This window comes from Psammomys obesus, unplaced genomic scaffold, assembly GCF_907164565.1.
Source record: "Psammomys obesus unplaced genomic scaffold, mPsaObe1.curated_primary_1811, whole genome shotgun sequence".
Classification (NCBI taxonomy): domain Eukaryota; kingdom Metazoa; phylum Chordata; class Mammalia; order Rodentia; family Muridae; genus Psammomys; species Psammomys obesus.
In genome coordinates, this window is record NW_026596057.1 from 13,836,548 (window position 1) to 13,863,810 (window position 27,263).

The 27,263-nt window shown below is 41.9% G+C and overlaps 2 protein-coding genes across 4 annotated transcripts in view; both read right to left on the reverse strand.

The window, feature by feature from the left end:
- Positions 1-2,676: 2,676 nt before the first annotated feature.
- LOC129689303 (torsin-1A-interacting protein 2-like) overlaps positions 2,677-27,263 on the reverse strand; it is a 33,748-nt gene continuing 9,161 nt past the window's right edge. For 2 of the 3 annotated variants that reach the window (XM_055624426.1, XM_055624425.1), the window contains exons 2-5: positions 11,971-12,146; positions 9,514-10,026; positions 8,030-8,128; positions 2,677-6,774 (exon numbers count right to left, since the gene is read on the reverse strand). In XM_055624426.1, the coding sequence (XP_055480401.1) occupies positions 6,017-6,774; positions 8,030-8,128; positions 9,514-10,026; positions 11,971-12,004 (1,404 nt within the window). In that variant the 5' untranslated portion in view covers positions 12,005-12,146 and the 3' untranslated portion in view covers positions 2,677-6,016. Of the gene's footprint in view, positions 6,775-8,029; positions 8,129-9,513; positions 10,027-11,970; positions 12,147-20,063; positions 20,142-27,263 lie in introns of those variants that run through there. The other variant, XM_055624424.1, reaches the window with a different exon arrangement.
- Positions 18,159-20,067, reverse strand: Tor1aip2 (torsin 1A interacting protein 2). The gene has a single exon (XM_055624427.1). The coding sequence runs from the start codon at positions 19,803-19,805 to the stop codon at positions 19,410-19,412; it is 396 nt and encodes a 131-aa protein (XP_055480402.1). The 5' UTR covers positions 19,806-20,067; the 3' UTR covers positions 18,159-19,409.

Below are 27,263 nucleotides of genomic sequence, written 5' to 3' on the forward strand. Positions count from 1 at the left end.
TAAATAGCAGACAAAAAAGGAAAAAAAACTTGAAACTCACTTGTCATCATAAAAATAAAGCAAACAAAATTAAAATATTTATTGCCAGGTAAGGCCAAATATCAAAAACAAAAACAAACAAACAAAAGGTCAGGCAGCTCAGATCTGTATTGCATGAGTTCAAAAGTATTTTTTGTGGTGGGAAAAGAAAATAACATAAAATGTGTGTAACCTAAGATTTCGTGACATGAATTTGTTCACAGTACTGAACAGCCATCTACCACCCTTCCAGAGCTCCTTATGGCTCCTAAAACTCTCAGGTCATTTATGTTAGAATTACCTTATTTAGATCTACTTTTGATTTAAAAAAAAAAAAAAAGTTCTGCCTGTCCTACCAGAAGAATGGGGCTCTGTAAACTCACAAGAAGGCAGGATAAGGAGGGTCACTATCTCTACTCCTCGCTGAGTAAGATAAACCTCCCTTTAAGTACATTCCAAAGGGGGGGAAAGGGTTGGAAGACAGCTTTGCAGCCTACCCTGAGGGACAGAGTGGGGAGATCTGAGCAGGCAGCATCCTGAAGATGAAAAAGGGTTCACAACGGAGAGACACAGCCATGGCTAGAGGAGGACAGAGAAGAGTCCAGAGGACAAGCAGGCAGCTGGGAGTGCTGGGCTCAGTTTTCCAGGCAGTGGTGGGATGTGACCACCTCCTTCCTAGGTTGTGTGCACACTGAGGTCCTGGGCTGTGGGATGGATGGCAGAGGACTCCGGCAGGCCAGAACTTAAGGGTCTCCAGGCAAAAGCCGTCCATTAGATGTGCCACCATTTCCCTTCACATTGCCCCCACAGCCTTCTGTCCAAAAACCTCTGCCCCTGACCCTCTCCTTATAGTTCTTAGACTTTCAGATTGGAAGGCTAACCATGTGGGTACTGGCAACCAAACCTAGGTCCTCTGCAAGAGCAGCAAACGCTCCTCAGCCCTGAGCCCATGGCTTATCTGTTGTTTCCAGATTTAACATCAACCCAAATGAGAACTTGAAATGACATCTTGGGAAATAATTTCGAAGCATTATTAAATTGACAATTTATGTTTTAAAAAATTATTTTACTTTTATTTATGTGTATGTTCGTGCACTAGGGACTCAGGTCCCCGGAGCTGGAGTTAGAGAGTTGTGAAGCACCAAGTGTGGTTGCTAATAAGAGCAGAGAGCACAACCACTGAGCTATCTTTGCAGCCTGCCAGTTCCCTCCCTCACAACTGCAGCCAGGCTATCTGAATAGAGGGCTTAGTTTTGTTTTTTTGTAAAGTTTTTAAAATCTTCTCAAGTTTGAATATGTTACCTGGCAACCCGACTACTACCCAGTTTGTGTTTGAGGGGGTAGACAAGTGCTTTTCTACACTTTTAACCTAAATACTTAAAAACAAAACAGCCCCTATGCTGCTCATCTATTGTAGCTATCTGGACCTCAATTAAGAAGCCCCATGCAAGCAGGCTCCACTACCCTGTCTAGCCGAAAGCTCTTAAGGTATGCTAACTCTCGAAAATATATTTTCCTAACCTACAAGACTCAAATAGGAAATCAGTCAAGAACACACTTTGGTCCGAGCTGAGGGAAGTCGGTGTGTGGGGGGGAACGACAACACAACAGCAGAGAAAGAACAGTGAGGGGCTGGAGCTCCTCACAGTGGGGTTCTGCGTGCTAATTCGGGTTTGGCAACATTCTCAGAGGGAATTTTTCTTTTGTTCTGGTGTGTACCCTTCCTCCGGCACAGTCCATCTTGTTATCTGAGGCAGGCCTGGCGATGGTGAGTGGTTAGCTGGCTGGCTGTCAAGCCCCAGGGATCTGCATGTGACTCTGGCTTCCCTAAGACTGGGCTAAGAAGCCTCCGCCACTGCACCTGGCTTTTTCTTTCTTTTTTTTTTTTTTTTTTTTACAACAGCTGTTGTGAAGACTGAACTCAGGTCCTTATGTTCCCGAGGCATTCTACCAACTGAGCTCTCAGCCCAGCCCTGAGATTGTGTGTGTGTGTGTATACACGCATGTGTGTGGGTGATGGAGATTGACGCTGAATGGCTTCCTCAGTTGCACTCCATCTTTTCTCAGAGAGGCTCTCTTACTCAACCTAGAAATTACAGATTCAGCTGGGCCGGCTGGTCAGTGAGCCCCAGAGGTCTCTACATTCCCAACAGCTGGATCTGCAGATGTGTGCTGCCGTGCAGTTTTTGTTTCGTTTTGTTTACATTTATTTGCATGTGTATGTAAGTTCACGTATGCCTGTGTCCAGGCTGATAACAGAAGGTGTCAGACACCTGGATATTAAGATTCAGCCCAACTTGTTGCGAGTATGTTGGGATGCAAAGTCTGGTTCTCATGTTTCTGCAGCAAGCACTTTGTGAAACCCTCTCTAGCCTCTAAGTTTGAATTTTTAACACAAGCCCCCCACTACTGCCAACATACAAGAATGTCAGATGTCCGCCAGTACTTAACACCCCACGTTGGGAACAACTGCCAAGGCTGTGCTTGCTCTGTCACTCACGTCAGGAGGGAGCCCAGTGCACTGGAACAAAGTGCTACGTAAACACGGGCAAGGGTCCCAGGCACACTGCCTACACTGTACTCTTCCCTGACAGACACCACCACTTGATGTTTCTAGAATCCTTTCGACTCTTCCCACCATGAATGACCACATGCCCATTTGTGTAAACTCTTTATTTTGGAGATTTTTGTCAAAGATAAGTCAACTTGAAAAAATTTAAGATTTATTTGCATATTAACTGGACCACTGATTTGAATAAGGCACATTCAACATCACTGATATGAAAACAAATGCAAAAGGCAATCATGGTGACTTGAGTAAATCTGACAATGTCAAAGGCATTAAATCTGTAAATACATAAAGGCAAAATTCCGTGGGATTGAGAAATCTTGGTTGGTGAAAATCAATTTGCTGTGCTGCTCTCATGTTCACAGGCTGCACCCGTCTGTCATTCCCGAACATCAATGCTCACAATGCTCTGTCTTTAACAAGTGGAGTTGAAGCCAGAGGCTGTGAGACAAAGCTGTACCATCAGCCAGCACTGTTAGGGCAGGCCATAAGCTGACGGGAAGGACACTGGGCCTCACTACCCCAAGCCTGAGAGCTTCTAGGTGAAATTTATTAAAATTAGTTCAGTGCCAAGAACTCTCTAGAACTTCTCTGATGATCTCTAAGAGCTAACTAAAAAAAAAAAAAAAAAAAAAAAAAAAAAAAAAAAAATCTAAATTTTACCTGAAAGAAAAAAACCGAAGTCCAAAGACAGTTTCTATTTCCCCTGCTTGCTTCTGGGACTTCATATTACTCAAGAAGGAATTCCCATTAAAAACAAACAAACAAACAAACAAACAAACAAACAAAAAACTAAAAATAAAAACAAAAGCAAAACAAGCAAATTATCACAAATAAAGAATTACTACATACATAAGAGGTTGAAAAACTAAAAAAATGTGACCACAGTGGTCTAGGAGACAATGACCAGATAACAGATTTTAATTATGTGTATATTTTAAAATATAATTTTGTTTCTAAGAAGTAATTACATTAAGCAGGTGTGGTGGCACATTCCTTTAATCCCTATAATGTAAAAGTCTAAGGCCCGAGAATCCCTAGTTTGGCTAGGAAAAGACTCTGTATCAAAAACAGAAAATCATTTCTTCTGATCCCAAACTAATATACGGCTTCTTTTCAAAATGATTTTTAAGAAGTCTGGGATGTAGCTTAGTGGTAGGGCACTTTTCTTTGAATGTCAAGGCCCTGGGTTTAATCCCTAGAACTGAAAAAAATAAAATAAAATAAAAAAAAAATAAAATTTTTTTTTTAATAAAGAGCTTTGAAATAGTGGATAGAAAACTAGTCTCAGTTGATTGAACTCAGTATAGAAGGAAAGTGCATTTTAACAAAGTAAACAGCAAAAAATTGAAAATAAATTTCTAAAATTTATTATATCCTAAATTTATGTTGACAGCAAATTATGTAAAACTCTATTCAACTGGATGAAAAAAATAATTCCTTATTTCTCCTGTAATATGAGCCACTGACATGGACTGTGTACAAATACTTTAGACCAGTTCCTCTGTAGTCTGAGGTAGCACAGGTCAAAGGCCAACATAACAGTTCTGTAAGGCACCCTTGGTTTTACGTGATGTGATGCTAGTAGGTAAACCCTGAAATTCAAGCTGGATATGATGGTGTACTCCTATAACCCCAGCGCTCAGGAGACTGAGGTAGGAGAAGTTGCTGTAAGTTCAACATCAGCCCACGCTACAGAGTGAGGACCAGAACAACCAGGGCTATGTGAGAAGCCACTAGCATTCAAATCAAATACAGAAATACTAGAAATACAGAAAAAAAAAAAATCAAATATGGCAAAGAGATTTCTCTTCAGTCCCTGTGTTTTACATTGGGTTGACATTCAAACTTGGTTCACTTCGTGTTTAGGGTCTTTTCTCAACCCTACTGCAAGATTCCTTCCAAATCCCAAATACACAGTTTCTTCATGTGTGCCTCCATGCTTAACTGAGCTCCAAAGGCTCTGGCCAAAGCCAATCTGTTCTTTCCATGGCAGCTACTCTCAGATCACCCCTCACCCATGTCTTGGTGGTCCTTAAACTAGCAACAGAAATCTCCTTAGTGTTTCCTAAAATCCCTCCAGACTCAGGCTACTTAACTTCTTAACTATATACATCATCTCCTAGCAGCAGACGAGCCTAAATTTAGTGCAAAATTCCAGTGCTATTCCGTGTAATGGAACAGACCTTTTGTGGATCAAGGTCATTTTTCTAGAGTTTTACTTTCAGAGCTCATGTGCTGATCAGTATCTACTGGCCCCAGTCTAGAACCTTGGGACGTGGCATTGAATCCTTTCTCTTCCCTATTTAGAACACCCTCTTGCATTTCTCCAATTCCTTCCCTGGTGGCAGTTTTAACTAGCTGTCAAGAAACGAACACAACATCCCATTTGGTAACGGTACCCCAGGCTCTTACTCAAGTCTCTTCTGAAACAGCACTCAAACTCTCCTGACAGACTATTGTGAATCCAGCCAGGGAGGCAGAAAAGAGCAACAGAAATAAACAGACAGGTGAGGCCATGCCTCGACACCCTGCAGCAGCAGCTCATCTGTAGGTCTTTATCACCCTGTACAACAGACCTTATTCCTACTATGCGCTATCACTTTCACTTCTTCCTGAGTTCCTATCCTCTAGAATGTGCTTTCACTTCATTAATGGTTACCAAACTTCCTTCTCAATGAAATTCAGTTCCCCTGGTCTCTTACCCGAGAACCCCAAATACCAGCACGAAGAGCAGAAATGCTCTCAATACGAAGGAGGGGATGCTGGTAGGCAAAGAGAAATGATACAGCCAATTGGGATTTTTTTCACGTCCAAGAGTACTAACAACTTCTCCACTGATTCCAATACTTGGGGACATGGTTTGAACACAGCTATTCTCACCTCAGCTCATTAACGGAATAAGAGCATGCACACCCAGGCTCTTAGGATTTGGAGGGTTCAATTCTGCTTTCCTGCCTTCATCTACTCAAAGTGCAAATCTGTGTAGATATAATCCCAGAACTCCATTATTAAAGTGAGTCTTTAAAAAACACTTATTACGTGGTAGAAGAGTTCTCTAAAAATCATTCAAATTACAATTAGTCCGAGACCAAACACTGCCCAAGTTGAGAGTCCCTGCAAGGCAGCAGTCAGGCTGCGGGTCCTCTGAGAATCAGCTCTTCCTGTGCAGTGATTCTGCCGATGTCACGGACATTTACGCAAACCCTCAGTTTTATGTGTCATGCTGTGTCAAACCTGATTTGCTTTAAAGGCCAAAGAAAAGCATCAGGCCCATTATTAGCTTTATCAAAGTTCAGACTAGAAAGTTTTTATAAAAGGGGGGGAAAGCATGCTTCTTTTCTAAAATAAGGTCATGTGCCAACCACCTCCCCCAAGTGGAGCAGGGCCCTCAGCCCCGGGCCCTTCCACGCCGCCTCTGTCCAAGCCTCACAAAAGGCAGCCTTGCTCTTCGATGTGCTTGACGGGCTGCACGGGCAGCACCAGGTGGGAGATGCGGCTCCACAGCCCACTCAGTTTGTCGGAGTCCATGTGGCTGAAGGAGCTGGGGGTTTCAGAGTTGGTGAACTTGGCCCAGAGTAAATCCCTCACTTTTTCTTCCGTTTCCCGGGGGCCTACGCTTGCTTCTAAGCTTTCCTCCTCCAGCAGGACCGTCAGGACGAGGGCCACATCCTTGAAGGCAGCGTTCTCGTGGTCACAATACTTGTAGAAGATGAGGGTGGAGCCTGCGGGGAGGGACTCGAAGTGGTGGACGACGGCGGCCTTATGGCCGTTCTCAAACCCGTGGCTGAGCTCCACGTCAACCAGCAGCTTGACTGTGTCGCTGTCCTGCAGGGCTCTCTCGGCTCCATCTATGGAGACGGCAGACACCTTCTGGGAGGAGGTGTAGGCGTTGGCAACGTGGTGGCTCAGGCACTTGAGGGTCTCCCTTCCCTCTTGAGCGGCTGTGAAGATGATGGTGGCTGGTTCGGTGGGGTTTGAAACATTGAGGTGCTTCTGGAGAAACTTTCGTCCCCGCTGCCACAGGAAGGAACTCTGACCTGGAAATTTATCCTTCAGTTGGCTAAACTGAGCCAGGAAGGCCTCCAGAGCTGGGTTCTGGGGCACTTGCTGGGCTGGGGTGGAATAGTAGCTATTGACGGACTTCAGTGCAATAGCCACAATTAGGAAGCCAAGAAACAAAGAACCTGCCAGATGAGAAGATACCAGAAAACGAGAAGAACATGAATCAGAAACAAAGCTGTGGAAAAGGGAAAGGGAACACAGATTCCTACCAAGCATTACTGGCAATGCCAAGTTCCTTTTACCCGACTCTTCTACACTTTCACACTTAATGTCTAGTAGAAGCTGAGGCAGGAGGATTGTCATGAATCTGAGGCCACTCTGGTCTACATAGCAATAAATAAAACAAAAGTCTAGGGATGGAGAGATGGCTCCAAGGTTTAGAGCACTGGTTGCTCTTCCAGAGGACCCGGGTTCAATTCCCAGCACCACATGACAGCTCACAACTGTCTATAACTACAGTTCCGGAAGATCTGATACCTTTACACAAACATACATACAGGCAAACATCAATGTACTTAAAAATAAATAAATACTTTTAAAAGTCTAACAGAAATACAGTTTTTAATCTCTTGAAGCCATCTGAAGATACATTATCTATGTCAAGGTGGTTCATATGCTTTATTATATAGTCAATGATGCTTTTGAAAGTGTGTCATGAAAACTCTCTTCCACGTTCTCAGAGTACACACTGGCTAGAGCAGGCCACTCTGAAATAAAAACTTAAAAGTGATCCCAACAGGGTGGCACAGCCTATAAATAAATCTTGGCATGTGGGAGCACCGTGATGCTACACACTGAGACTCGGTCTCAGAAAGGAACACCAACAACTGCAGCATGCACTTGAGGTCAGCAGACTCTAACTGAAAAGGTGGTTTCTGGAGGCCAAAGCAGGGTACTGCCATATGTCTAAGGTTAGCCCAGTCAACCCCAGGCCCGTCAGGACTACATGGCAAAGCCCCGCCTCAACACAACAAGGCAACAGGTAGTTTTAGCTTCCTGTTTCCTATGCAGTGTCTTCTGCCTCTAGCACAGTAGCTTGGCACTAGGGCACTTGCTGAGCATTCACACTCAGGCCGATTCAGGTTCCCTCTGAGGGTCAGGGGTGGGGGTAGGACTGGGAGTCGGGGTGGGGAAGAGGCAATAGATTTTCTGACCATGAAGATTTCCATTTGCTAAGCAAAATACCAAACAGTAGTCCTGAAGAAAAAAAAAAAAAAAAAACTTTATAACTTTATTGCTTTATTTTATTAAGTTTACCAAGCATTTTAATATATATAAAATTAAAGTTAAAAGTGCTTAAATGAAACAGCTTTCTAGACATTTCCTTAAGGATCTGAGAATGTAAATTGACTGTTGCAAGATGAGGCTTGTTCTCACCATAGGTCCAGAGGCTCTTTTTATCAGTCTTTCTCAACATATCCTGAGCAAGCTCTTCCTTCTTCACTAACTGCACCTCTTCTTCCTGACTTCCGGCCTCTGGGGTTAGAAGGAACATTGCAGACAGCATTATAGATAGTGGACAGTATCTCTTACCTCTTACCCGATTACACGGCGAGTACCTATACTTCTGCAAATTTCCTTTTCTGCAAACCAGGTTAGTTCATTTCACCATATTAGGTTCTTTCCTACACAGACACTATATTCGAAACACGGTTTTCTTTTTCTACTCATGGTGAACCTCTACAGTGTTGAAAGTATTATAGTACATGATGCTCCATCCAATCACATTTGTCACTCATTCATTCATTTTCTCACTCAAAAACTATTCAACCTATGTGCTGGATGCCAGAGAAATACAATCAAGGAAATGAGCTAAGTGATCTCTGTACACACTACTCTGACGGAGACACATGAGACATCAGGGGCTCACAGAGGGACATGAGTTATTAACTCACAGTCAATCCTTGCTGGTCACTACACCTCGGTACTAGAAGATGGCCATTCCAGACTGAGCTCCTCAGAGTACTGAAAGTTCTGGACATGATGGTGTATGCCTGGGATCCTGGAGCTCAGAAGGCTGAGGCAAGATGGTCACTGTGATTTTGGGGCCAGCATGGCCTACAGAGTGAGATACTATCACAAAACAAGAGCAACAACAAAAACGAACCAAGCATCTATATGTGTGTGTGTGTGTGAGCTGATTTATACGCACTCACCTGATGATTTACATAATATTTTGTTTTTCAAAGGACTAAAAAATTTTAAGTGTGAAGTCAAATATCCTCATAAGAAACAAAAATAAGACTTTTTCATAAGTTGTGTTCCTTTTTGTCATTTGCATGAATATGAACAGTAAATAAAAACAATATTTAAAAATGTAGTTTGTGGGGCTGGAGAAATGGCTCAGTGGTTAAAAGCACTGGCTGCTTTTCCAGAGACCAAGGTTCAATTCCCAGCACCCACATGGTGGTAATTCAGCTTCAGGGGTTCTGACATCCTCTTCTGACCACCTTGAATACAGGCATGCACATACAGACATTCTTTCAGGCAAAACATCTATACACATAAAATAAATTTTAGAAAAATGCAATTTATGGGCCATCAAGATGGCTCAGTGGGTAATGGTGATTGCTACCAAGCTTGATGGTCCGAGTTCAGTTTCTAGGAGCCACATGGTAGAAGAGCTGCAATGATTCATGCAAGTTGTCCTTTGACGTCCATAAACACACCTGTCACCTACACACACACACACACACACACACACACACACACTTAAATGTGTAGGTAACAAGTAAATACAGTGACTGAGGTGGTCCAGAAGACTGGAAACCTCACTGCAGCATCCCATTGCTTTGAATGACTTCTACCACATTCTCGGGCAACCCGAGGCAGGGCAGCAGCAGGCCAGAGGGTCCTCTCACCTGGCGCAGGCAGTCGCCTCCTCAGTGAACCCTGGCTCCCCGCTTCTGCGCTGGAAGCAGGACTCTGGGCATCGGGGGAGTCTGTAGCAGGTGGCTCCTGAGCAGCTTCACATCTGTCGCCTGCTCCGTCTGGGGGCTCCCCGGAGCTGCTCCCCAGGTGTGCATCTGCAACTCCTCCCTCGCCACTGTGAGAGCAGTTAGCACCCAGATCCTCTCCACCCAGAGGCTCCGAGGGGGGCTGATGCCCCTGCCCAGTGTCCTGAGAACTCGGGCTGCTCTCGGGTTCTGCTTTATCCAATAAAGCAGAGTTTTCTAAAGCTGTTTCCTCTGAACTTTCCAGTTTGTCTCCTGTGTCTTTATGTTCTTGACTTTTGGCACCTTCCTCATGATGGTCTTTCTTAAGATCAGATGTAGGATGTGGAATCTGGGCTTCTTCAGTGCTATTTGGTGTGACTATGGTGTCCTGTGCTTGAGAGTTGACTGAGGGATCACTTTCCAAATCCTTTTCAGAGTCTGGTGAGATAAAAATGTTTTATTTTAAACATTTCCTCCACAGATTTGTACTCTAACAAGGTCTGCAATTACATACATACATACATACATACATACATACACACACACACACACACACACACACACACACACACACATACATACATACATACTTTTTCATGATTTACAAGGCACTTTTCCTAAACATTAACTCTCTGATCTCCCACCAAGGCTAAAACAAACTGTCCATGCTAATAAAGCTAATAACTAATACTGATATAAAGGAATTGTGAGTACTGAAGTAATACATAAAATAATAATAATAATAACTAATAATAAAGTTACACTAAATCTATTTTCTTAAGCCAGGGTGGTGGCCATACCTAGTGCAATTGCAGCACTTCGGAGGCTGATACAAGAACATCATGAGTTCAAGGTTAGCTTGTGTTACACAGAGAGAGACCCTGTTTCAACAACAATAAAAAGATGTATTTTGTTGCATCTGTATTAATCCCTCACTTTTCCCTTCCCTCCTATGATTTTTAACAAAGCAAGTTCGAGACATCTCCTGATTTTAGTTAAGATACTAGTATATACATCTCTAAAGAGAGGAGGATTCTTTAGAAAAACTAACACTTTTTAAAATATTTAAAAAGGAGTAATTTCTTAATATCATCAAATATATGTCACTTGTGTTTTCCTAGCTAACTCATGGGCTTCAGTTTGTTTCCTCTGTAGCAGCAGGATGGACTCCAGGGCCTTCTGCATGCCGGGCAAATGTCCACCGATTAGCTGCACACCCCGCCAGGGCAACAAGATCATGTGTGCTGCTAACCCTGAAGCTGGATGCTAAGCCCAGGGTGCTTGCCATACTGTTCTACTATCACACATCTAAGAACTTCCTTAGTGAAGATCTAATGTGGATCCAGCAAGGGGCTCACCAGATAAAAGCACTCGTGGCCATGCTGACAACTCGGATTCAATCTGAGACCTATATGGCAGGAGGGAACCAAGCTGACCTCTGACCTTTACGCGCAGTTACACACATAGAAAGTAAATGCAGAAATGTTAAAAGTTTTAAAACAGGGGCTGGAGAGATGGCTCAGAGCTTAAGAGCACTGGCTGTTTTCCCGGAGGTCTTGAGTTCAATTCCCAGCACCCACATGGTGGCTCACAACCATCTATAATGAGATCTGGTGCCCTCTTCTGGCGTGTAGGCCGAGCACTATATACTAATAAATAAATCTTAAAAAAAAATTAAAAACCAGAACTGACGTCCTCTTTCTCTTCTGAAAAAGCTATTTCACAGTTGCCTGTTCTATACCACACACACTCACATACAGAGACACACATGCACACACACACACACTTACACAGAGCCACTCACATACTGAAACACGCAGACACACACTCTCACACACAGAGAAACTATCACACACACACTCACACAGAGAGACTCACATACACATATACAGGCACACACACATACACAGAGACTTACACATACACACAAACACACTCATACTCAGACTCACATACACACACTGACCTCACACAGAGACTCACATACACACACTCACACATACACAAAGAAAGACAAACACACACATTCACATACACCTGGAAACAAGATGAAGACTTTACTTTTCATTTTATAAAAGGTCTCCTGTAAATTAGTTTTTTGTTTGTTTGTTTTTTATTTAATAAGTAGATGAGTCTACCATCTTTAAAAAAGATACATAGCATTTTGCTAAAATGACCATTCCCTACTTTTGGCATCTGAAACATTTATCTTTCTTATATTCATATGTAAAAAATAAAATCAGTAAATATGAAAAAGGTAACGTAACCCACTGCATGAGTTATTTTTTTACTTGGAAATTTGAGGGTTTGGTCATTGGAGACAGTCTTCACAGCCCCCATTCCCTACAGCACAGGCTTCGGTGCTGTGAGGACCAGCCTTACCTGCCACAGGATCGCTGCAGCCACTGTCGCTCATGTTTGTGTCCTGGTTCTTCAGAGCTTGGGGCCTCTTTTAGTGTCTGGGTTTTGTAGTGGAGATATCTTGTTTTCTTCCTGTCCCAAGTTCCAATAGACGCATGCTTCCCAGGGAAGCAAGAAGCAAGGACTGTATACAATGACTAAAACAAAATGAAAAACAAACAATTAAGTGACTTTTTATTCATTCAAGGGCAAAACACCAATCTCAGCTTTTGAATAAAATCCCTTTTCTCTTGTGTTATTTCTCAAACCCTTAAGAAAAGTTGCTTTCTGGGTTTCAGTAGCATCATATCCCAAACCAGGAAATTTTCTCCAGAAAAATTCTCCAGACAATGGACTTAACAGGAGTGTAACAAGAAGAGAAGAGAACAGGAGCTTAGAGTCCCCTGAATCCAGACACAGATTCCTCCTAAGAGCAGATGTGCAGGCAGGCAGTCTCTGTGACTCTCTGTGCTGGAAGTTTCTGGCCCGTCTTGTTCTCTCGCGTCATTCAGATCACAAGTGCTCAGTTACAAACGAGCAAGGAGCCACACAAGTGCTGCCTGCAGATGCAGCGAGCACACTTTGGAATCTACGGAGACACAGAACCATTCACGCCACGTCCTTGTGATGTCAAGAGAAGACAAGTACAAGCTCTTCAAGAGGAGCGAAGTCCAGAGTCATTTTTAGGCCACAAGGATCAAGTCATTATGTCTTACTGTTGAATACAATTTGTTCTGTAAGCTACTTGATCTTCATTAGTTGTTAAACTGAGGCCAAGGATTAAACACAAAAACACAGGGGATAGAGCTTTGTAAGGTGTTACACTCTTTGACAGCCTATTTGAGAGGCAGGTAAAGCCAGCTTTTCTTTGCATTTTTCCACAGTACTCTCACATACTAAAACTTTTAAGCATTTCAACCTCAACTATCTACTATAGTGGCCAGTATATAGTAAAACTCTGCATATTGTTTGAAAAGCATATTTAAAACATTATGAGGGATGGACAGTTCAGCAGGTAAAAGCAGTTGCCCCCAAAACAGACAACCAAGGGCTCGGTGGTACAGCTCAGCAGAACAGGCTCAGTGGTACAGCTCTTGCCTGGCATGCATAAGACCTGAGGTTCGATTCTCAGTGATGCAAAATAAAGTAAAATACAAGATGGACAACCTCAGATGTCATGCTAGGACCCACAGAGTCAAGAGAAAACCGACTTCCATACAGTATCCTCCAGCCCCAACCTCCACATACATAATCATGTAATGCAAACACATAAATATTAATTTTTTTTAAGAAAATGAATGTGTGCGGTATATAAACTGAAAAGAATGGAGATTTAGGAGCATGTCCCTCTTTCTGCTGATAAGAATGCTCATGAGGGTCTCAAATTTAAAGACTGTCTTCTCATTTTTCACGTTTTTTGATACTTCAGTTGTGTGCGTGTATAACACAGGGCCTGCCCTGGATTTAACCATCAGCACCATGCTGAAAAAAATCACAACAAAAATATGTCAAATGATCCCATTTACAGGATGTTCTAGAGTAGGTAAATGATTACCATCGACAGAGAAAGAAAAACAAGTTAGTGGTTGCTAGAGAAGGGAGTATGGACTGGAAAAACAGCCCGAGGAACCTGGGTGATCAACACATTCCAGTCGCTGTCAGCTGTCAGACGTTAGAGCCTGTGTGCTTACTGTACGTCTTTAACACTGTGACAGCCAGGCTGTCCTAAAACGTCTCAAGCTACAGTGCAGCAAAAAGCAGCAGCGAAAGATCCACCACAGAAATGTCTCCAAAGGCTCGGCATATAACTATCAAAGCACACTGACGGCAGCCCGGGAGCCCGGCAGCTGCTCTCAAATCCTTTGGAAGGCCTCACCTCTGTACAGGGATGAGACAGCATTCCCGCAAAAAAACAAGTGGGACAAACGTGTTTTTCACCTCACCTCACAAAGTCATGTGGTCTGGTGTCTGAGCCATCTGGAGGCCACTGTTTCAGAATCAGGTGAGTCTTTTGAGCAGTGACAAGTCCAAAACAGGAAGACATTTCATTCAGAATCTCACAGAGAAAGTGCGGCAGGAGGGTACAGTGGCTGGAGCCTGTGAGCCCAGCACTTGGGAGACAGGGCCAGAAGGATCATGAGTCTGAGGCCGTCCTGGATTACATGGCCAGCCTGGGCTACATCAAAGTCATTATGTCAAAACCAAAAGTGAATTAATATATAAATTAATTAATTAAAAATAATAAAATATAGAAAACTGAGGGCAAGCCTCATGGTGATCAAAAATACATTGTTGGAGACTTTCTACAACAAGAAAACTGTCCCAAAAAAGGTATTCAATGGTATGTTTTCAGGAATGTCTCTCAACTGGCACAAACACATTTACTTTTAATGAATCTCTTCCAAGTTCAATTGTGAAATGGTGGTTTTCAGTGTCTCACAGTGATTCATTTTCCTAAAGTTATACGATTTAGTCTCCACTTATAGAGACTGTACTAAATGGCAGCTTACTTTTCTTCTGTCAAATGTAGCAAAATGTTAATGTCTTTTAGATAGGGGTACACATTTACTATATCCTGCAGTTTTCTCTTTTAGAGATAATCGGTGAGGGAGATGTTGTAATGGTTAAGAACACTGCCATACAAACATGAGGACTTCAGTTCGAATCCCCAAGGTTGGGTGGCAGAGATGGAAGCCTGCTTCAGCCGGCTTGGCCAAAATGGCAGGAACAAGGTGAAGACTGATAAAGGAAAACTGACATCCTCACTGGTCACCACATATATCCACGGGTACAAAGGCACACAAACTCATGTACTTCTACCATACACCCCACAAGAAAAAAGTAACAAGATACATTCTGTACCCGTAAGGGCCTATAATGACAATTAGGACCACCTGGGGGTAAACTACTACCCCAGGAGCTTCAAACACAGCCACCTACACATTTTGTAACAAGCTGGAAAGACCGGACAAAGGAAAGCTGCCCGTGTGGAGAAAACTCAGGGCTGTCAGGGCAGCAGCTCCTTCCTCACCCTTCACATCCTGTGAGTCTCAGGTGTTGTCAAAGGGACCCGTGGAAAGCAAGGAAAGACGGAGATTTGGAGAAGACAGGAACAGGGGGGAAGGGCTAGGTAACAGGAAGCAAAGAGGAGTTGGGAATAAAGTTCAGTGTAAATAGGGCAGAAGACATGAGTCCCTCCCAAATCGAAGCTTGACACAAATGACATTACAAATGTACAGCAGAAGGGTCTGATGATACGGCTCTCAAAATGTGTAAACACTCCTTTTAAGTCAACTATGTCATCTCAGGCCCCTAGAACAAACAGAACAGGTATGCTGGACATAGAGCAATTTGGCATCCTGCTCTGGCATCAGAAAACACAGCATACCAAATGGCTGTGACTGTTACTATTTATCCAGTGCTGGTTTTGTCTGCTAATAGAGTGCCTTCTTGGTACCAGGCAGCCAAACTCAAAATCTGCAACAAGCACAAAGTGGAAACTATTAGAGTGTTCTTACTACTTTCCAAACCAAGATGCGAGTTAAGAGCCTTTCTCAAACCTGTAATCCCAGCACTCTGGGGAGGCTGAGGCAGGCGGATCTCTGTGAGTTCAAGGCCAGCCTGGTCTACAAAGTGAGGCCAGGACAACCAAGGCTACACAGAGAAACCCCGTTTTGAATAAAACAAAACAAAACAAAACAAAACAAAACAAGAATCTTTCTCAAGGACACACACCTAAAGGTAGAGTCAGGACCTCAGGTCAGATGGTATGTCTATGGCACCCAACACCCTAAAAAAAATTAAACACTGCAAAGGTCCCCAACCCTGGTAGAGTTGATCTAGGTTTGAACTGGGACTCTGGTTATATAGTCTGTGTAAGTCTGCAGATTTAACATCCCTCCTACAGACCCCCAAGATAAAGTGGCTGGCTAGCCTGGAACAATGTATGTAGCCCAGGCTGGCCTTAAACAGAAATCTGCCTGCCTCTGTCTTCTGGGTGCTGGGATTAAACGCCTGGGCCACCTAGCTCAGATCCACTAACATTTTTCAAAATGTTTCTTTCAAACTTGTAGCAAGTCCCTGCTAACACCAATTTATATCACATTTGTGTCTACCAGTTAAGATACATGAGTTTTCTATCTACCTTGGGCTATTTGTCCCTCCAGGCCTCTCAACCTCCTTCATACCAGAGATCACATGGCTTTCGTCTTTGGCTCGAAGCCCAAGGTCAATCTTGTCCTCCCATCAGATTTAAGTTTTTGATAATTCAATCATCAAGTTCTAACTGGTTCTACTTGTTCTAAAACTACGTGGTTTTTTTGCCCTTTTCTCTAGTTCTGTTTTCTGCCTCATTGTCCAGAACATTCTGTGTCACATGACGGGTAAAGTGCGTAACAGTATGAGGCAGACATTATCACTATCTCACGCTTAGACCAGTTAAAATGGCCAGGGCCATTTAATAGTGTCCGAATTAAAATATATCCCAGAAGCTAAAAGCTATTATTTCTGCCTCATAAAATGCAGCTTTTACTGGGCTTGGTTGGTGGTGCATGCCTTTAATCCCAGTTCTTGGGAGGCAGAGGCAGGAGGGTCTCTGTGAATTCTAGGCCAGCCTGGTCTCTAGAGATCCTGTCTCAAAACCAATCAAAAAAGCAGTTTTCAAGCCATGTCCTCAAAAATCTATGGAGATTCAAGGGAGACTGGGAGACGCTTGAATGGGGTGGCTCACCTCGCTTTTCAGACAGCTATGACATGTGGGCTATCATATTCTTTGGCTATCATAGCCTCAGATTTGTTTATCTGCTTGGCTGAGGCGCCTTTCTCTGTAATTTGGACAGTTAAGACCTCAGCCACCCACATCCTGTAAGAGCAGTCTTCTCTGGTTAAAGTACTTTTCTTCCAGTCTATCCCCAAATCTATACCCAAATCTGTGGGAAAGTAGCAGGAAGTTATGATGACCATTTAAAAGATTTTACTATGTATAGTTTTAGCAATTCTTCCACCCTATGAAGACTGTAGTAGACGATTAAAACAGATTATCTTGGATAATTTTGATCTTAATCATTAGAATTTAATCAAATTAATCATGTTTTAATAAAGCCCATTATTCATATTTGCTATAAAGTGTTCTAAAATACTGTATTTAAAAATATAAAGACTCTGAAGACCTACGCTATACAAGGCTTCCAAAACATCCTTTCTGCTCAATTTTACCTCTTCCACATGATGTTTCTATCTGGTAGATCATAAACTGGTCGTGTTATATCACACTTGAACGTAAAGGACCTTCAGACTAAAAGTGAGTACTTTTTCAGTCCTCTCTCTGGCCCATATCACTCATGCAACTTACAATGACATCACCCAGAACTGCTGGTGAGGAGGGCACAACGGTTCTGATGAATCACTCAACTTGTACAGGTACTGTAAGAGCTCACCAGGCTCCCATCCTCTTAAGCCACGTGTGCACGATGGATGTACCAATGCAGGCCGGCCTCAACATATGGTCCACAGATTGCCCACAATATTTGATAGACTAACAAGCTTGTAACTTAAAAGTGCTCTCAGTCACTGCTTGTTTCCGAGAACTCAATGGTATAAATTCTTCGTATGTTGATACTATTAAAGAGTTGGTTAAAACAAAAATTTTGTTTCCACTTTGCTAATGTTTAAATTTTCATACATGTAGAATCTTAGCATATGTCTTTGGGGCATAGACATTTTCAGTAACTAAAAAAAAAAAAAAATGAGACGGTAATAGTTCCCTCTAAAAAGCGTGTTTGGGGAAGAGGTTTAGGAAAAACAGTAAGGGAGTACCTCACTGCAGATTACTGAGTAACTAGTCATCACGTAATTCAGCAGTCTATTCAGCAATGTACCAGAAGAGAACCTCCACCATGATGGACATAAGGCAGACACATTCATCATAGACAAACAAAAGCCAGTTTTCACACGTGGAAAGCAAGACTTGATGCATATCAACACCTACACATTTCTCCACATCCCCCCCTTAAAAGATCACAGTTTTATCAGCGGAGGCAATGTGCCATATCAGACAAGGCCAACCTTCTCCTTTGCCAAGTTTTCCTCAGACTAGTGTGGTAGTAGTACCTGTTAGTGAGGTGTCTTTTTTATTTGTTTGTTTTGTTTGCTTTAAAAAAAAAATGCGCTGAGACATTTTAGAAAGATTTTATTTCCAAAGTAAGACTAGTAAGAAAGAAAGCCATGTGGCCCCTGCTTCCAGCTTCTGGCTGAGATTAAAATGTCTGATACAATAAGCCATACTGAACTCATTTAAAAACAATTATGAGAACAAAGAGCAACCATAAAGACCTCAGGGAAGGAAACAGAACAACACAGGTCCTTGACATTTCTGCTGCTACACAGGCACTGGATGACCTAGATTTAAAAATTGTTCAGTGGCTTCTCAGATGTTCCCAGGAGCTTTTTTTAAGTTGCTTAACTCCAAATCTGATTCCATGATTCCCAAGAACAGAACTCCGGAATGTGGCCAATGTTCAGTGACATATTCTCTTATGTCTAAGACAAAGCATCCATTAGACTATTCTTAAATTATATGGAGTCAAGCTTTGTCATGTGCTACGAATTTCACAGCACAGGTTAACTTCCCATTTCCATGGGAGGACATTAGTTCAGTAACCACAAGACAGGACAGTCTTTGGTTACGTAGAGCCAGCTAAGGGTAAACTGGACACATTCTCAACACATTTTTTTGTAACTTACGTAGTAGGTCTTGCCAAATAGAATGTGACAGGACCAGTTACCAACACTGTTAACACACTGAGGATAAAACAGTGTCAAAGAAGAATGATTTTATATATGTAAAAAAAAATTTAACATATACATATACACGTATCTCTCGTTACTGATCAATGTATAAAGAAAAAATTAGAACAACGTAGTATATTAAAATTTATTAGAATAACCTAGAATCCAGCTACAAGAACGTGTTCTCATAAAAGGTGCTGTTAGAAAAAGTTAATGGGGCATACAACGTGGGGCCTCCACGCTCCAGGACCACATTATCTTGTCAATACCTAGGCTGTGGCAATTTTCAGGAAGCCATCTAGTTCCCAAAGCATTTATAGGGACCATAGGTTAGTCTGATTCTAGGTAAATATTGATTAAATTTATGCTAAAAAGAAATTCATAGGCCACAGAAGCAGACCCAAAAATTTAAGCAGTTGACAAAGTGACAGTCTGAGATTTAGAAAGGGAAGGGAGGACTCAGTCTTAACTCAGTGGAAGAGCACTTGTCTAGCATGCACAGGGCACTCAGATTCATCCCCAGCACCTTAAAAAAATAAGAAAAAGAGAAAGAAAACAGAAACAAGTTATTATTCATCTTCCCCTAGGCTATGAACACGAAGCCCTTGAGAATCTCCATGATTCTGTTACAGAAGTCACTTGCTTTGGCCAAGTTTCTTGTTTAAGGTTTTGTCTGTTCTGGACAAGACTAAATGTAATGCAGGATTAAAACCAGCTAGTCTGGAGTCATGTATCTTCTTTCTAACCAGTGGAGGACCCAGAAGAAATGGATGGCAAGCTTTCTCAAAGGTCCACCGGCTCAGATTTTGAGGTGCCCACTCAAGTGGGAAAGACCAAGGCAGAACAAGGCTTCTATTAGCAGGATTGTCAGGATAACATTCAGGGCAATAATCAGCTCTGTTAATACGGTCTAAGAACACTTGGTAACATTCATTCTCAACGAGTTCAGTTTGGTATAACCAATGCCCTAGTTCTAAACTAGGGAACCACTGCTGCCCACAATCAGGGCAGTGCGAATTATCAGAGAACATCTTGGCTTAGAAAGACAACACAAAGCAATGTAACAGCAAAAGGCAACAATGACAGAGAGAGAGAAAGGCAGTAAGCAACAATCAGTCCTGTCACAGGTTTCCTTCAACAACTTCTCAGTTCAACCAACACTTGAGTGTTAAGTCTGGCTTGCACCTCAGTGCAGTTCTTCAAGATCTCGTAGTCTATTTTTCACTCAACTGCAACTCAGTCTCTGTATTCAGGGACCAGTCCAGTCTAGAATACTATCAGTCACTTACTAGCAGCACAGATCACAGACTAGCTCCTTCAAATTCCAGCGTCTTAAGGAAAGCCAGGCCTCTAGTCTGGACTTGTTGTCTTTTCCTGTGCAGTATGAGCTGGCGCTGTATCACACAGAGGCTCTGCTCTGTTGGTTAAGATGCCTGGTGAGACAGAGGCGCTGATGGCTCCAGTGGGTCTTCCGCTGGTGTTGGCGCTCCTGCCAACGGCACTTTACAGTGATGTAGTAGGGTCAGGAAAACCAGGTGGAGTGAATCCAGTGAAGTCAGTCTTGAAATGACCTTTTCTGGACCCAGTCACAGAGAAGTCGCTGCTGTCGAGTTTGCAGGATGGTCTGAGAATGCGTCACGTACCTGTAAATGATAAAACTTCAGACGACTCATGGGCTTTGCAGTTGCTCACAGAATTAGAACATGCATTTGAGAATTATTTGCATGAGTTAAGGTAGATGAAAACAGTCTCATGGGGTTCCCCACAACTTAACTTAGGTCAAACTAACTCAACTTTGTGGAAGGTACTCTTCTGAACACTGGGATGGGTTCTGAATAACTTAGGATTTATACTACGATTTTTCTTTCTTTTTGAACTACATTTGTCTTTTTCTACTACCCTGTATTTTGAGAATAAAAGAGCTGTGTATCACTTCCATGAAACAGGTACCATATGGTACCCTCATAACATGAGGGCACTTTCCAGCACAGGCTTCAATCTAACCAGGAAAAATTGGCAATTAGACAGTATTCGTAAGCAGCTAACCATAAGAAGTTAAAACTTAATATATGCTGAAAAAGGAATCAATGGGGCAAGTTTCACTGTCATATTTATCCGTACAGGCTGACACACACTGTCATTTTAAGATGACATGTAAAACATCCATGAGCAATAGACCCAAGCTACTCTCAGGATCCTGAATGTAACACCTACAAGGTAGGTAGGACACATGGATCATGAGATGGCTGCGTAGGAAGTACTAGATTATCAAATTACAGTATGTGCCCTGCACCCTCCAATAGTATTTATCAATCCTGAGGCTCCATCATCTGAGAGCAGGAACACAAAAGATATTAATGTTGGGGCCTCAAAAGCAGGAGAAACTACATGTTGGCCCCACTCAGCCAGAGTTCTCTTAGAGACTTGGATTTAAAATGGTAAAGCAAAAGGCAAGTGAGCCCTGAGAGAGCTATAAAAGCAGGACCACAATTTAATAGAAGATGAGAGGAAATACACACACAGACATACACAATAACATGCTTATTGAGGTCAAATAACTGGGCGCTAGTCTAAAATTCAGCTCCTCAGTTTCTGAAAATACTTTTAAGGAAATCTTTGGGAGTGACACCAGAACTAATAGATTTCGTTGATCTGTTGATCTGAAAACAGCCATCATAATGAAAGTTTCAGTTGCTGCATTAAGTCTTGTATCTAGGTATGGTACAGACAGATAATAGGCAAACCCACCAGAATCTTGAAGCTCATTAGATATAAAACAATGAAAGTAATGTTATATAAGCCTGACATTTAAAAGTTAGACAACTTTGTGTTTTTAGATAAAAGCTGGGAAAGTTAAAAATCACAATAAAAATCAAAATGAAAGTGGCCAAAAAAGACACCGATAAATTTGACTCCAGGGGCTCCAGGTACTCTAGGTAAAACCATTTCTCCATGCTCACAAATAAAATTTTAAAAAGCCCCAAAGGCCCCAAGGCTCAGAATAATTCTATACTTCCCTCTGACTTCATCCTCCAACTTCCCTGTCAGGCAGGTACCATACCTCAAGCATTCATGAATAAAAATAACATCACTGTTGCCTGTTTAGACAAGGCACCCTGTTCAAACTGTTAGAGCAAGACCGTAAGGGGGCTTCTATATCTCCAACCAGACCCATCACCAGCTTCTTTATTCATTCTTTATACTTAAAACTGCAGATTAGGAATGAACAGGGCACCAGTGAATGCTCACGGAAAGACCTGATCCAGCACTGACAACTTCACTACCATTATTTGCTGAGAGTCTCGGGACCCAGGCCATACCATTCATGCTGATCACAAGAACCTCAGGCCTTCCTCCATAATACTTCATCCCTTTGGACTTTATTCTTGGTATGGCTGAAAGGGCATGAGGAAAAAACACCTGGCTTTATTTATTTTCCCCAAAACCTATATACAACTTTGCTGGTTTTGTTGTTGTTACTGTTTTGCCACGAAAGCAAACAGCCCGAGAGCCTGTATTTTTGTGCTTTCATTCCTTGTTACAAAGATTTTATTTCCTATCACAAATTTATCTTTAAAAAAAAATTTTTTTTTTACATTTTATTTGTTTTGTGTATGACTGTGGGCATGGACATGCCACAGCACACAGAGGTCAGAGGACTAGGATGTAAATCCCAAGTAGGTAGTTGGGCTTGGTAACAAGCCATCTTGCCAGTCCTAAGGAATTAAGTGAAAATAAAGGGCAGCTTGAATCCCTATAACCTAACAATAAGCCTATAAATTCATATAACCACTTTGTAAAACAAATTAATTTGACAATACCCAATAAGCTAAAGTAATCTATTTTCTGTAACCTCAGACTCTTTGGAAAAATACTCATGAGGAACTGTCACAAATGCTTTCAAAGGCAGCCAAGTATAACGGTAGACTAAAGGCTAACTGTCCATGAATAAGATGGATTAATAAACTGAGATAGACCACAGAATGGACACTGACACAGGTGAAATCTGAAATCCTGGGTTAAAAAAAAGTACATGTGTACACGCTTTCTTATAGAATCTTTCCACTTACAGTTTCAAAAGCATGTAAAACGAATATCTGTCTAAGAACAGATACAAAACGCAGCTAAGTGGAAAGCTAAGCAGCAAGATAACTGCCACATTATAGGAAAGGGGGGGGGAATGGGATCTGGAAAGCATTCGAACATTTCACACAATCTCTCCTCTACCACCTCACACTAGGAGCTGAAGCCGGGGCCTCACATGCACTAAGCAGGCATTTGAGTCTCCTTTTTCTTCTTGTAACTTGGAGAACAAAAACTTTCTATCATAAATCCTACTGGCTTATAGTACCTTTATTCATTATTTTCTAACTTAAAATAGCAGAACTAGCAGTAAGATAGAGAAGAACAGGCAAAAGCAGCCATTCACATGGAGAACAAGAAGTGAGCCTGTTCAGAGGCCAAGTAGGTGTCAAACACTGGACGCAGAGGAGCCCTATCATCAGACACTGGTATGTGCCCAGAATCCCTGTACTCAAAGGCAGTGTCAGGAGGATCACAAGTGTCAGAACAGCCTAGGTGCCACAATGAGTCCCTGCCTAAAACCAAAAGAGAAAAAGAAAAGACCATACAGAAAAGTACCGTTGCTTCTACAAAATTCTAGGCACAACACCTTCATAAAAATATGGTTAAAAATAACAACTACCATGTAAGGCCCAATGCCTATCACTACATACACAGACAAAACAAAACTCCACTTCCTGAGTCCAGACTGGAATGCGTGTGACAGGTCAAAGCTTACTGACTTTTAAATGTTTTTAAAAAGGCCCTCAGAGAGATCACAGGACATTTAGTAAGGTGCACAGACAAAACCAGCACACCTTACCTTTTCTAACAAATTGACTGTTTGAACATAATGGGCCAAAACCAAAGCTAAAAAAGTTTCCTTATATGTAACCCAAGTACAGAACAAAATACAGACTGCTTTTTTGTTTATGAGAACAGGAACACTTAGGAGGCAGAAGACCTAGGACTTCAGGTTCCAGCCAACCAAGGTTAAATAGGATGTCCTAACAAACAAAAATCTGAATTCTATTTAAATCCACAGTATCAGCTTTACACGCATTAAATAATTTAACTATTCTGATCCTATTTCATTCTCCTGATAATTGTTAGCATGAAGCCACCAAATCTACCTGTTTTTTAAAGATACATATATTTTTTTAATTTTATGTGGATGAGTGTTTTCCTTCCATGTATGTATGTGTACCATATGCCCACAGAGGCCAGAAGAAGCTATCAATCAGATCCCCTGGAACTGGTTAGACATTTGTGAGACACCACACAGGTGCTGGGACTCAAACCTGGGTCCTCTGAGAGAGCAGCCAGTGTTCTAGTCATCTCTCTCGCACAACACTTCCAATCCGTTTTTTGTTTGTTTTCAGGCATGATCTCATGTTGCCCAGGCTGGCCTCAAAGGCCTTCAGGAGTAGTGAGATTGCAGGCATATCCACCACCCCCGGTGTTACCTGATATTAGGGTTAGCACCCATAGCCTATTAATGCTAGGTGAGCGCTCCTACCAACTGAGCTACATTTGCTTGTTTGTGTTTGAGACAGGGTCTGCAAAGCCTGACTGACCTAAAGCTACCCAAATAGAACAGGCTGGCCTTGAATTAACAGAGATTCCCAAGCACTGAGATTGAGTGTGTGCTACCAGGCCACACTGAAAATCTGCTGTTGATACTACTGATCTACAGATTACGTATAAATCAAAAAAGAATCTTTGCGGAGATGGAGAGACAGTTCAGTGCTTAAGAGCACTGCTGCTCTTGAAGGAACAGGTTCCATTCCCAGAACTCTAGTTCTGATCTCTGCAGGTGCCACACACAAATGTCATGTAGACAGACACAGGCACAACACTCATACATTAAAAAAAATAAATTAAAAAAAAATTAAAAATTTCAAGTTAAAAAAAAGTAACTTTATTGATTTCTCCGGGATTATAATTTTAAGTATTTTCCCCCTCGCGCAAGTCTAAGGTTAGTCAATAGCCATAAATGCCTTGTTTTTGTATAACAGTTTCACTAAGTTTTATACACAAAATATAATTACGAGATTCATATTTCACACCTAGTTCTGAATTTAGATGAGATAGTAAGGATTTATAATCTTCACTACTGAGCATACGCGCTTCTCCTCACAGGAATGGACAACTAAAAAATACACTAGGCTAGAAAACAGCTGCAAATGTTCTCTCACTCCATGAACTGACAAACAAAACAGGTGCAGGCATGCACATGTCCAAGCGAGCATGCATGTGCACACTTATGGGGAGTGGGGGAAGGGAGACCAAGCATAAAGAGCTATTTTAGACCTTTATTGGCACCATTTTATCTACTCTGCCCTACTTGATTAAACTCCACGGTTCAAATTCTGTCTAGTTTAAAAAAACAGCCAATCCTTTAGCGCTGATGTGCAGCTTCTTAACCTTGTGCCAACATTGTTTATATCTATATTTGCACTAGGTAGTTGCATCTAAGTCTGTTAGCATATGTCCTAATAGTCAATATCCTACGTACTATTTATTACCTTCAGTAACTGGCAGCAAGGGTTTTGGATATGTGAAAGGTGGCCTAAAAGCGGAGGTTAAGTTAGAGGGGAAGCACTGTAACACTTCCTCCTAGGAGAGTTTTCAACATAGAAACGAAAGTGAGGAAAAAAAAAAAGTCGTTCCCTACTTCCCACTTCCTCCCAAATCCTCTGATGACTATTACATTTCTGGTTTAGGCTAATCATATAGGGTATCGACAATACACAAAGGATCCACAGGTCTGCTATGAAATTTAATACTGGGAGGCATAACTGACTCAACCTTTTTGTTTTAATGACAGGATCTCCCTAGAGCACAACCTGGCTTCAATTGGTGCCGTTCCCTTCTCAGGCTCACGAGTGCTGGAATTTATACAGTGAGATTTGGTTATGACCCCCAATTTTACCACAACTTCCATAATTACTTTTTTCTGAAGAGTTTTGTTATGTAACCTAAGCTTGAACTCACAATCCTCCTGCCTCAGCCTTCTGACTACTAGGATTACAGGTGCTCTCCATAGGACTTATTATTTACGCACTCCTTAGCTAGTCTTTTAAAAACTTTATCCTTAAGTTCTTTATGTAACCCTGCTGGGCCTCAAACTCAGATCTGCCTGGACTGCCTCTATCTCCCAATGCTGTGATTAAAGGCCTGTACCAACACAACCTGCTTTGTCTTACTTTCTATGACAGGGTCTTCACTCAAATGGGGGGGGGGGGAGCTGGTGGCCAGCAATCTTCCTATTTCTCCCCACCCTACCTCACCCCATCCCATCTACTCCAAGGGCTAGGATTATTTTTAAAAACTTTTAGACTTATAGAAAGTTTCTGAAATGATGCAGTTTCCTTATATAATTCATACAGTAGCTTCTACAAGGTGCCATTATTAAAACCAAGAAATTTAACATTGATAAGTCTATTAACAAAGTCATATCAAATTTCACCAGTTTTGCCATTAATGTTTATTTTCTGTTCTAGGTTCCAAGCCAGAAAGTTAGATCCTGATTAGATCAAAGAAATCACCCTTGTAAAAGAAATCACCCACACCCCACAATCTACCTACTGCCTTCCCTAAACTGCTAAGCTGTTCCTAGCATGTACCACGCCCAAAGCATGGTGGATAATAAGATTAACTTCCTAAAATAAGGCCTTACATCCAATCCTTCCTTCACTAATCTGCTATGAACGAAAGGATTTCCTATGTTCCATGGTTTGCTTTTGGATCTTCTATCTAGCTTTCCCCAGTCTTATGTTAAAGGACCTGATCACCTCAAATCTGCATCAGCAAATCTCACCAAGAACTTGAAAAAAAACTGTTGAAAACAGATCCCACATTACATTTAGTTTTTACTTCTCCTTAATCTAAACTATGTGAGTTTCTCAAGTTTAACTGGTCTTTTGTGACCTTGGCAGTTTGGAAGAACAATTTGGAGAAATTGTTTAAGTTTGTGTAAAATTTTATCGTTATTTGGAAGACACAACTCATATTTTTGTCAAGAATAACCAACACTGAAGAAACAACATGTCCTCCGGCATTTTATTGCTTGGGTTCACACCATCCCCACGTCTTATGGAATATAGACCTTGATCACTAGGTTTGCATGCTATCTCCACTGTCAAGTTAGCTTTTCTTTTGTTGTTAATAATTATCTTAGGGAAGACACTTTGAGAGTACGTAGTTACCCTGATTCTCCTCAACTTTCACCCCTAGGAGCACAAACAGATGTTATATGAAATAACTACTATAGTAATGCCTGTTTAACTGTGCCTTCCGATCTCCTCCTTACCTGCTATGTTGAGTCACTGAAGTTCTGTCAGACTGAGTTACTCCTTCTCTATTCACTCACCTACTCAGTGACCGCTATCAGTAAGGCCTCATGAACACATACTTTATGGGCT